Source organism: Ambystoma mexicanum, chromosome 6q (genome assembly GCF_040938575.1).
Source record: "Ambystoma mexicanum isolate Mex_15411 chromosome 6q, UKY_AmexF1_1, whole genome shotgun sequence".
In the NCBI taxonomy this organism is placed as follows: Eukaryota; Metazoa; Chordata; class Amphibia; order Caudata; family Ambystomatidae; genus Ambystoma; species Ambystoma mexicanum.
Window position 1 is genome coordinate 1,302,487,118 of NC_090937.1, and position 13,010 is coordinate 1,302,500,127.

Sequence of the window (13,010 nt, forward strand, 5' to 3'; positions counted from 1 at the left end):
TACATCCTTTGTATCTGAAAAAGCACGTTTACAGGCTGCTTTTCTTTGTTTCTCACTGTCATTCATGTAAAGCCATTGGGCATTTCTGTATACGATTAGCAGTTTATTATTTTTTGGCAGCAATGTGATGTACAGTAATTTGTATAAAAGGAAGAAACAATAACCTATGTCTTCTCAAACTGTGTCATTTTGATTTTAAATATGCATTTCCTTTTGTGTAAAAAAGGAACAACTACAGAAGGAAAGAGAACAAATTAAGGAACATTTACCATCTACAGGAGCCAAAAAGGAAGAAAGGACAAGGTAAGTGGAGATGACCACTTTTGATAAATGCAACGCATCTTTAGCTAATAACTGGCTGAGAGTTTTTGACTCAGTAGACTAAATGGAGAATAGGCTTGGGAAGAAGACATGTTGAGGTAACACAAACATGCCATCTCTAATTTACGGATCACATAGATGCCAGTGTGCACATTTTTCTTTTGATAAAATGCACAAGCAGAGGCAAATGCGAACAATCTGAGTGCACTTTCAGTGGTGGCTCCTATGCATCTACAGTATGTGTCATGTTTGTCTGGTGTGACCATGTAACAAACGATGTCGCCAGTGTCTAGAAATGGCCAGCGAGTGGACATATATATAGGGACCACTTTACCGAGACTATTTGAGGGACAAGGCGGTCAAATAGCCTATAGACACTGTGAACTTAAAGCTGAGTGAGACTCCAGAAACCGGCAGCAGAAGCAGCTTAAGCATTTTATAAAAGTGGATGGCAGGTGATGAGTTAAAGCTTGAATTGGAAAACAATCCAGGATTTGGTGGCTAGTGCCGAGAAAACACATGCTTTGCATGGTTGATGTGTCTATTTTATGTCTAACAATTAAGGCTATATGGTGGGGTACAGGTGCATTGTGTGGGACATAGTGGAAAATACTGTTTGTCGTGTATGGTGGGGCAACATTAGGCGGACACCTTGATTTTAATATTGACCTTCTCGGCAAGTTACTGAAAATGATTGGGGCAGGCTGCAGGTCTTAAGGTAGCAAAGGATGCAGCTCGGCATGGAATCCTTAGAGGTGACAGCCCACAATTTGCCACGCTCTCACCCAGGAGAGCTGACTTGATTTTCCCAGGGGATGCTGGTGGGTAGATTTTTGGGAAGACCGTTGAAGTTTTAGGGAGTTTTAGTGCAGATGGCTTTTCCCAGGGAAGGTCAGAGCCTCGGAGCACTCGCGTACTCGGCGCCCCTCCTCTGACCTTTTTGATTTAATTCCCAGCTGCTCCTCCCTCCCACGACCGAACCTCTACCCACAAAAGTATTCCTATCTGGCCACTAAGGAAAGACAACCGGACAAGTTTAGGATGTAATAGAATGTAGCAGCTGCTGTATTAGCAGGAGTTAACTTACATGTGGTCTGTATTTGATTGCCCAGCAACAGGAAGTATGCAGAGCTGGCATCCTACTGTGCCCCCACCACTGCCCCCCGCAAGAGGAATCCTAATTACCTCCAAAAAGGACAGAAATGTCAACATTCCCTGCCTATACGTCTTTTGTTTCTGCCAATAAATAGGCAGTTGAATTACCTCTATATACGTATAATGCCAAGCATGTATAATGCTATATGGAGCAGAATCAAAATTAAACACGCATACAAAAGTATGGAATACTCTTGAAGGCTGTTTTTGGAAAACAATTTTGCATTTACCCAATTCCATTCCGTTGCCAATAATTCGACATGAACTGGGTTTAGTGTCAATGGCAGCTCGCTTAAGCTGGCGCATGTGTAATTTCTTTCATTCGTGTATATTGGGCCTTGAGGACAACAACATTCTAAGCTCAACAGCCCATCACCTTATAACTTCAAAGAACAATTTCCCAAAGAAATGGCGTGTAAATGTCCTAGAAACCATGGCTAAAGCTGACATAACTCTGACTCTATTACTCCAGAATCCTTCTCGAGCTAAGGTGAAATTGTATCAGTGGGACTGGATTCAAAATCATTCCATCTGTATGACCTACAAAGATTTTGACACTAACTGGTTTGGTCACAAAAAGTTGCGGCCCATGACTTTCTACCTGCTAAAATGCCCTTCCAAAACACTGAGGCAAAAGTTTCTAAGGTTTAGGCTAAATCTGTGGCATACACGAGAAATTCTAACACGTCAAATGAAAATTCCATCAAACCTGAATTATTGTCGTTTTTGTCAAATAATTACGGTTAAAGAAACGCTGCAACATCTAATAAGGTGTCCAAAATTACTTTCACAGAGAATGATATACTTCAAGAACTTGGTTTGTATGTATGATGACAAAAATGATGATGAAATTTGGCGGTTGTTATTTTCAACAGATAGACTAGCACTTATGAAAGCTATAACACAGTTTTTGGATTGTATTTTACCAGTGGAAATCAAACTCTAGTGAAAGAATAATGAAATTACTAATTTCTGTCCTTATTTACTTCATAGTGCTAGGTTTGTTTCATCTTATCACAATCATTTTCCTTTCGATTTTATTTTTATATTTTTCCTTCCTTTTAGAGAATATTAACTGTTTTAATGAACTAAATGTTTGCAAAATGTTTTGTATTTGAAAAGTTGTTTAATTACAAATAAATCAAATAAAGAAAAAAATAAAAAAATAAATAATGCCAAGCATCCCCCAGGTCTTTCCGGGGTTCCGTAAACAGCAAGTTTCACATCGATGTTCTTGCAACGGCAAATATTGCTTCTTGAATTTTCTTGCAATAGCCAGTCTTTATGCCCCAGACATCCACACAGTCGTGTTCCCGATAACTGCTGGGCACATGTGGCCCTGGCAGCGCATTACTCCATCAATACACCAGGTAATTGCGTTGCAACAACCTTTTAAATAGAACAATTTAATACAACACAATAATGAATTCAAGCATGCAGGGCACATCTTCATTCCTGATGTTTTCTGTTTTCCAATTTTGAGAATACAGTGAAAAAAGTAGCATTTAGATTTCCAGAATACTTTATTAATCAAAGTATTGAAAATTATTTCAAGTACAAACAACAACCATTATTTTCTAGTGTGGGTCTATTCCTAGCCATTGTCATTCAAAATCAGCATGTTCCCCTCAATCCATCCATTTTATTTAGTTCTTGATCTTGCATTCTCAACCTTACCCTCTTCCTGCACCGCATGCCTTCCCACGCCTGCCTCTTCTATCTTTTCCTTTTCTTGCCATATTTTCCCTTTTTTCTTGTTTGGGCATTATGGTCCTGAGTGCCGGGTGGGCTTCTCTGCTAAATGTGGTGGCCACTGAGTCTTCCTGGGACCAGTGCTGTCCTCCGGCATTGCAGACATTCTTGGCAAAAAGCCTAGAAATGTTATCTTACTGGCATGTGCAGTGAAATGTCTGAGTAAAATTTGGAGAGCAAAAGACGCTTGTCACTTTTGAACTAACCACGTTCATTCCAAATTTCACTTAATTGCAGATAAACAAATCTGTATCAGTTTTGCTCAAGGTGATTTATATAGGTTTATTTCGAAAGATAATACTGTCAGTTCCTTTTTGCATACCACATTTTTACTGACCAAAATTATCTTAAGCCAGCGAATCGGGTTGACCAGTTTGGAAACACGTACAATGTAAAGCAGGTTATCATTTGTAAAAGTAAGATGGTCGTGCTCCAGCCCACAGCGAAAACCACAGCGAAAACCGCTAGATGTAATTCGACCAGTTATGAAACAACTAAGGTCATGACACGGACATTCTGGCTACTGGCCATGTCCACCAGGGACCGGATACGTGGTAAAGTTTTTCAAAATTGGGATAGGGAGAAAAAAATGTACTCGTGGGTACAGGTTGAAGTGCTGGATGGGATTGCAGCAAATATGCACGAGGAGGATCAGCAAGAACTGGAAAGCATGGTTTTACAAAAATATCCTGTCTTTTTTTAATAAGTAGAAATAGTAAGTACACAACACAGTGATATAACTTTGGTGTCTGGGCAATGGGCCTGGCCGTCAGCAAGGACAAGTGCGTGCTGCAATTTGCTTATTGGGGCATGCGACATGGCCGAAGCAGTAGGTTTGAATGGGAAAAAATATCCTAATTGCGATTACAGCCTGAAGTGGTGGAGTAGATTACAACAAACTTGCACGACAAGCATAAGCAAGGACCTGCAGGCATGTTTTTGGAAATATGTCTTGTGTTTTATTTTTCCAAAGTGTAAGAATGTAAGTAGAAAAACTAGTCATATACATTTGGTGTCTGGGTAGTGGCCTGGCCCTCGGCAAACGCAAATTACTCTGATTTGCTTATTGGGGAATGCGGCATGGCCGAAGCCTATGCCCCATGGATTTGGAGACTGGCCATGGCTGCGAACCATGAGCACTGGCCAATGGTTAAATTATTATGGTACAGTGGACATTGAACTAGTATGCAGTGTAGGTGGAGTGAATAATAGGGGTAGTTTGGTTCGGCTGGGGTCATGGTGGAACCTTATGCCGTAGGTAATGGAATGATGATTTCCATCCCCAGCATGCGCTGCTGATAATGACCGACATAAGTATGTGTTGCAAAAAAGATGTTTCTTAAAAGGAGCTTTACGTATATGTGAAAAGAGGAATTACTTATAACTTATATACAGTGATGTAACATCACGAAACATTTTCACTTATAAAAATCTATTAAATTGACAGAAAAAACGTTGTTAAAAGGATGTTTAGGTTAAGATGCATCCCACCCTTGGGGCTCCTCTGCTCCAGTAGTTACCCAGTGGTGTCCCACCTTGGCATACCTTGGTATTTACCTCCTGGTTTCTCATGAGCAGTTGCCCATCCGTACTGCCCCTTCTATGTATGTACTTCTCTTACTGCACAATGCATATGTGCAATTATAGGAACATTGTATACAACTTTCTGGGATAAGTAAGGGAAATGTAGATGGAAAAAATGTGTAAAAGATTGTTAAATGGCAGTTGGTGTGTGGAAGATTAACATGGTCATAGGGTTCTCTCTTTGCCTTCTGCAGGCCGCCATACAAAGGGAAGAGGGGCTGTGTACGGAGCACTGTACGGAGCCCTGCCTTCCCTTTCCATGGTGGCCATCTTGGAAAAGGATTTTCCTTCCTACAGCGAGACTCGGCACTTGTGATATCATCTTTGATGTCCTGGGTGTTAGTCTTAGCAGAGCACAGTGGTGGCGTGAGTTATGGTTGCTTAGCTTACCATAACTGGCGAATTTCAAGGGTTTTTCGGTTTTAATTGTAACCATAACGTCCCTTTTAACAGCGTTTTTATTTGAATTTCATAGCTTTTTATTAGTGCAAATTAACCATAACGTCTGTTTAACAACGTTTTTACAGTGTGAATTACATAGGTTTTTATTAGTGCAACATAACCATAACGTCACTTTAACTATATATATATATATAAATATAAATAAATATATATATATATATATATATATATATATATATATATATATATATATATATATATTCACATCATATTCTATGTGGGTAGTACCATCTGGCAACTGTGTACTAGAATGTATGAACACCTAAGAGCACTCACTACAGGTGATTTGAGAAGCCCACTGGCATCACATTAGCAAAATCAAACAAATGAAAAAAAATAAGGCTCTGAGGTTTGCAGGGGTCGGAAAAATAGCTATGGGAGAATGCAGAGGTAATGCGTGAAACCAACTACGCAAGAAGGAAGCTAAATAAATGTTCTATTTTAGAAAAATTGATAGAGGCTAAACCAGGGTCATGAACTGTTTTTTTTTTTTTTAACAATGCTTAATATTTCTTTATGTGGTAACACACCAAAATATGCTATGTACTGCAATTCTGTAGCTGAATAGGCTATCAGGAAAACTATATCACTGGCAATGGCAATTGTGTTTGCAAATTAAGTATGTAATTGCTAGAGATTCATTGTTATTATTTTAGGAAATGTGGTGGTAAACACATTATCAATTATATTTGACAACCATCCCAGATCGTCATGTAATTAAAATTAAGCAGGACCAGCATAGAATGTGCGTTATAGCGTAAATACATGTTAGCACTAGTTCTTCCAACTGAAATACCTACATTTATAATATTCTTCAATGAATGGAGCTATTAAATTATTGGAAGAGATAGTGTGCGAAAATGGGTAATACGGGTACAAAGACAAACAATAAACATAATTCAAGTTTACCATACATTTTAAACTATATGAGTCAAGCAAATAATTTAAAACTAATAGCAAAATGACTAATGTATGGTTAACATAAGGGAGCTTTATTGATAGTCGCTGCAGAAACTGGGGAAATTGTTGTTCATCTTATACACAATTAAATATGACACACATGTTTATAATGGTGCCCGCTTAAGTAAAAGGCAGTTTTGAGCAAACATTAGTCCACTTTGTACATCAACTCTCCATAACGTACATACAAATACATAACCAAAATGGCACCTAAGCTAGTAAGAACACCGAAAGTGCACAGTAGAAGAAGGAATTTACAGGTCCATAGTCCTACAGAAATTACCTGAATGGTAAGTACTCAAAACATGTAAGGATTTTAACAATTTACTTAAAAAAAAAACTGCTGAATCAGTAGTTATACTAAACCCCAGGATAGTCATTTTGAATGTGTATACTTTCAGATATTTTAAACTAAAATACCTAATGGCTAAAATAAAGAAACAGAGAGGAGTGAACACTATCACATTCTTAATTCAAATTAATCAACATAACAAGGTAAGAATCTTTAAAAACTTTTAAACACATAAATTATGTTTAACATATCTACAAACCAATCTAGTCAACTTCCAAAAAATGCATATTCAATTTAGCGTGATGTTTTATATGCTTTCCTCATACCCAGGAATACTGGACCAATTGATAACAAACACAAAATAAACTTTGCAACAAATTAATTTAAGGAAACAAACTAACTAATGCATACTTGAGATACAATGTATATGCAAGGTATTCATAATACCTTTAACAGAGAGTATTTTGTGATTTCTGATACTGTGTTATTTTTACAACACTATTAACTTATTACATTTTGGTTTTTCTTTGTACCTTCTTTTTGCATTAAGGTCACTTAATTGATAAGCCTTGAAGAAACTTGCACCTACAGTTGTGATATTAGACTTAGCGAATGCAAAACACATGTATGCCGTTTTGTTTTTTGATAAAGTTTCCATAGCTGCTTGTGATTAATTGTACATTTTCTCATATACTGTAAAATTTGATTTAATAGAAGTTTTGTAAACTTGAGGAATACTGTTTCTCAAGGAGGGAGAAATATCCACCTTACTTTGTATATAAGTGTTCTTTTTTTCCTTTATCACAAAATAACATTAACCTGGAAAATAAATTCCAATTTCATATACTTATCAGAATCACATTTAGCTTAATCTCAGTGCAGTCACTGCTTTAGGACAAGAGTGTATCTATTTCCTAAAATGATCTTAACAAGTAATTTTCCCCATTATTTCAGATGATAAAAATCATAACCAAGCTGTCGCTCCACCCATGAGCTCTTTAAGTACTCCAGTTGTGATATGGCAGAGTATAGCATGTTCCCTATTTTTGATTTCATATCACCAGCAGCTGCATCTGCTGATCTTTTCCATCTGACAGTCGCTTTATCTTGGCAGGCATCTTTGTTAACGTCAGGGACAAATTCATACTTCTACTTCTTGTGGTGTCCTACTTTTATGCTCTATCCTTAGAGTTTCCGTTGTGTCATATTCAAACTTCGAAATAAAATATTACTTTCTGAAAACTTAACAGTTCAAGATGGGTGCAAAACGAGATGGTCACCCACCGCCTGTCCTTCTTGATTTCCTGAATGTTCTCAAGTTTTTGTTTAAATGGAATTGATTTGAACCAATCATTCAACATGAAGGTGGCTTGAGGACAAAACCTCTCTCTACGTTTTGGAAGTTTCACATGTGAATTCCTATCAAGACACACAATACATTTCATCAACATGGTTTGTTGTTTTAGTTTTCTTGCTAGTGGCATGCAGCACATGCTTATGACTTTACATTTGAGGACATGTTCTCTCAGTCTGTAAGTCTATGATAACAGGTAGCCACTGAATAATGGATAAGAAACCTCAAACTGAAATTGACGTCAAGTACTTTGTGAAACAAAGGTTTGAAAAGAGGCTCGGCAAATGTAAAACCCATTGTGTCAAATGCCATATTGAATAGCAAACAGAGAAGTTATGTCCTGAAACAACCATATAACCAATATTTACTAAAATGTACCACTAAGCCCACAAACCATGCAAGGATTGTCTCTCTGATAAACGACGGCGTCACAACATGCAGACATTGTCTAGTTATAAGTGTGATGAGGTGAAGACATTATGTACAATGAAGGAATAGATGAAGCCACAATAAAAGAAGGCACAGGGCAGTTATAGTGGCATTTGGTGTGCTACTGTGGATTGTAACAGCAGTGCAGTGACAACATCATAAGCGGTGGACTCAGCGCTTAGGAGAGAGATAAGGTGTGATCTCAAGCTGCTGTGCACTCAAGAGATGTTGGAGTGTCTCTGGGGGTGAGGACATTGGGTAATATCGGTGGTTGTGAGACCTTCTCTGTTGTGGCTCACCGCAGGCCAGCGATACCATGCTGGCTTCTGCTGAAGAGTTGACAGCATAGACCTTGTCACTATGGACATTACCCTACCAATGGTTACATGTGATTTCATCGAATTATGAAACAAAGAATAAATTTGGAACTAACCAAAAACATCTATTAAAATACACATTTTTTGGATGTTTTTGGGGGGTCCCCACCCCCCGAGCCCACCTTTTTTTCTTTTTTAATAATTTTCCCCACCCCAAAAACTACTGTTCCCATTCCCAAACACATAGGTAAATTTTTTTAAATGTGTTCTTTTTTTATAAAGGTTTTGGGTTCGTATAAAAATTCATTCTTTGTTTCATAATTCGTTAATATGACTGCATACCCCTGGCAACCCCCTTTTAAAGAGCACTCCCACACAAGTTATTAATAATTCCTCCTTTCACATGAAAGAACTATAAACCTCCTTTAACAAACATATTTTGGCATTGCATACTGATGTGTGTCGTTATCACCAGCGCATGCTGGGGATGCAAGTCAAGGTTGAATTTCCTAGGGCATGAGGCTCTACTATGACCCCGGCCCCACCAAACCACTTGTGTTATCCACTGAAACTACACTGCATCCTAGTTCAGTGTCCACTATACCCTCATAATGTTACCAATGGGCAGTACTCATGGCTTTTAGACCATGGCCAGTCTCCACAATCCATGGGGCATGGTCTTCGGCCATGCACATTCCCCAATAAGCAAATTGGAGTACAAATTTGTCCTTGCCGAGGGCCAAGCCCACTGCTGAGGCAGCAAAGTTACATCACTATTTTTTGAACTTACATTTTGACAATTTCAAAAAAGTAAAACACGGGACAGATTTGCAAAATCATGATTTCAGGTCCTTGCGGATGTACCTCACGCATATTTGCTGCAATCCCATCTAGCACATCGGGCTGCAGCCACATGCAGAATTTTGTTTCCCATTTAAACCTAGAGTTTAGGCCATGCCGCAAGCCCCAATAAGTTAATCAGAGTAGGCATTTGTCCTTGCCGAGGGCAAAGCCCACTGTCCAGGCACCAAAGTTATATCACTATTTGTTGTACTTACATTTTGACACTTTGGAAAACAACACAGGACACATTTGAAAAAGCATGCTTTCAGGTCCTTGCTGATGTTGTAATCCATTCCAGCACATCAGGCTGTAACCGCAAGCAGAATATTTGTTCCCATTCAAACCTAGGGCTTCCACCATGCTGCATGCCCCAATAAGCAAACCACAGTACACATTTGTTCTTGCTCAGGGCCAGGTCCATTACCCAGGCACTAAAGTTACATCACTATTTTTTGCACTTCCATTGTGACACTTTGGAAAAAATAAAACACAGGACAGATTTGCAAAACCATGCTTTGAGGTCCTTGTTTATGCTCCTCGCGCATGTTTGCTGCAATCCAGTCCAGCACTTTGGGCTGTAGCCACAAGCATATTTTTTTTCTCATCCAAACCTATCCCGATTTCGAAAAAACTTTACCACATATCCAGTCCCTGGTGGCCATGCCCACTTTAACCCCAGTGCCGGTCCCTCGTGGTCATGGCCAGTAGCCAGATTGCCCGGGCCATGGCCTTTGGCCATGATTCAGTCAATATGGCCACTGGCCATGGCCACAGGCTATACCTCAGTCACCAAAGGTATATCACTATTTTTTGTACCTACATCATGACACTTTTTAAAAAATAAAACATGGACACATATGTGAAACTATGCTTTCAGTTCCTGGCCAATGCTCCTTGCACGAGTTTGCTGCAAATCCGTCCATGTTTGATTTTTTGAAAAGTGTCAAAATGTACATAAAATACATAATTACATAACTTAGCCCCCACTTGACAGAATCCATTCAGACTTTGCACAACGATTCTATCATAATTCTGCTAATGTTTGTGCAGATTTGTCAAACAGCAACAAAGTTATAAGCCATCTAATTTGCCGCCTCTTGAAATTCATCAAACGGCACCAAATTTATAAGCCTTTTAAATATTTTGGGACCCCCTTCTTGGCGAAACAGCACCAGAACCATTCAGGGTCGGGTCTAGAATGATATTGCACAATTTCATGTAGTTTCATTGAGTCGCACCAAAGTTATAAGACATCCAAAAACTGCTTTTCACTGACCCAATAATGCAGAAATATGCATGGATGTCCCTCAACATCTGAGATGTTCACGAACATCACAGGCATGTCCCCGAACATCTGAGATGTTTGCGGACATCGGAGATGGAAAATAAAAAACGATATATGGCTTTTTATGGCTTATTATGGCCATATCCCATCCCATCCTCATTACCCCTCAACTCCCCAGATATTGTTTCATTAGTTTGACAAGCGTTATGTTGTGTTTTATAATATCTTTATACTGCAATGTCCGCGGACTACAGGTGCATTTTGTGGATCCAACATGGCGTACATTTCAAAAGTTTTGACGCACCTCACATTTTTAATTGACCAATCAGCAGGAGCGTATGATGTCCACGAACATCACACGGCTCTCTGATTGATCGACAATAGTCCGCGGACACCAAATCAGGAAGTGAGTCCGCTGACCGGACGCAGATATCACTAATTTTGTTTACCTCCTCTTTAGCCATTTAAAAAATAAATACTGGACGGATTTACACCAAATGTGCAAAATCAAGCTTTTGGGACTAAACTGCTGCTTCTCGCGCAAATTGGGGGGAATCCATCCTGCGGTTTGGGCTGTGTGCTTGAGCACATTTCTTTTCCCATTATGTCTATGAGGATTTCAAAGGTTTTGATACCCCTCTTACAACTTTGCCCCCCACCCCTTGACCAAACCGCACCAAACTTTGCATAATCATTCGGAGGTGGCCATATACTTTTATTTGCAAAGTTTGGTGAGCATTCGTCGAATAGCGCCAAAGTTATAAGCTGCCCGAAAAGTGCTCTCCTATGGATTGAGCATCTTAACCATAACTACACGGCCGCTAATACAGGCTGTAATATAAAAATGCATTCCATAGATTCATCAAACAAAACGTTTTACAAAATTTAGAAACAATTTATGTGGAAAAAATGTATGGCAAAATAGGTTAAGTTATATCAAAATAAAATGTAGTGGGAAGAGGAGCGGGAAGAAAATATTAAATGAAATATGTTCGAAAAAACGTGAATTTGAACTAACATGAAACATGTATGTAAAGTAAATAAGAATGTCCATGTACATAAGTCAGGCATACAACAAAGACATCATAAAAGTCATAGAATTGTTTTTTTTCCTCCACAGATATTATGTTATTATTTCTGAACCAGTTAACATATTATGACTTAGTGAAACATTTATTTAACTAATCCACCATCCTAGAGCTGTTTTATAAACATTTCTGGGAGAAAAACCCAAAATAAATGAATTGTGTCTCATTACGAGTTTGGTAGTGCTGTAAAAAAATGGCACATATCTGATATCAACACTTTTTTAGGTGGCAATATAATTACTGCCACAATTACTGCACCGAGTTTGCAGGTAATGTTGAGAAGCGGTGGATTTACCCTGTGGTATTACTGCTCATGGTAAATCCACCAAAACTCCCCATGGAGTCTATGGACATCAAAAATGGGCATTTACACCTCCCTAGCACCGCTCTTAATTTTGTAGTAATACCACTGGACCGAGTGGCAGTACCGGTAAACGAGTTTTCCGGTAAATTGTTGGATTGTCCTCCTATTTACAGTCAGACTCGCAATAAGGCCTATCATGTAACACTTTCTTAAAATAAAGTAAGACAAAAAAGATAACTTTCGCACAGCTTTTTACTAAAGACATTAAGACATAAATCAATAAAGTTTGTGAAGTTTAATAACAAAGATCCCCTTTACAAAATGCAAGGTTTTGAGAACAGTTTTATGAAAAAGATTTCAGGCAAAATAGAAATACAATATAGGCACAGTATAATGTAGCAGAGTAGGGCACAAAAGAAGGTATACGTATTGCTATTTTTTATTTCAGAAAGCAAACATCTATCTACACATTGAGCAGGTACCCATAAATTAGGTATGCTCATCTAAATAAAAATGGCAACCTTACCACAGTTGGGAAAACAGGAAACGCAAAATCGGTGTTACATAACGGTTTTGTGAAATGTGAAGAGTATTACAGTTTAGTGAAAATGCTGTGGGAAAAGGTTAAATGCACAGAATCGAACGGTTTTCTAGTGGTGACAGGGGACACATACATATATTATTTTCCATGCTTAGTAACATTTCCATTAGATTAAGAGCCTGCACAGGGACATTAACAGTGAGGGGCGGGATCTAGGGTGCAGACGGGCTGTAGAGGCATCATATGCACGGCAGAGAAGCTCAAGGTTTTCGTATGAATACTAGTGGTGATCTACTGGACCACAGGCAACCTGGGGTATGGAA

The 13,010-nt window shown here is 38.7% G+C and overlaps 1 protein-coding gene across 2 annotated transcripts in view; it reads left to right on the forward strand.

Moving 5' to 3' along the window:
• Positions 1-13,010, forward strand: part of FAM184B (family with sequence similarity 184 member B) — an 805,260-nt gene that overhangs the window by 346,112 nt on the left and 446,138 nt on the right. For both annotated transcript variants that reach the window (XM_069631907.1, XM_069631908.1), the window contains one exon: positions 227-303. In XM_069631907.1, coding sequence (XP_069488008.1) covers positions 227-303 — 77 coding nt within the window. The remainder of the gene's footprint in view (positions 1-226; positions 304-13,010) is intronic.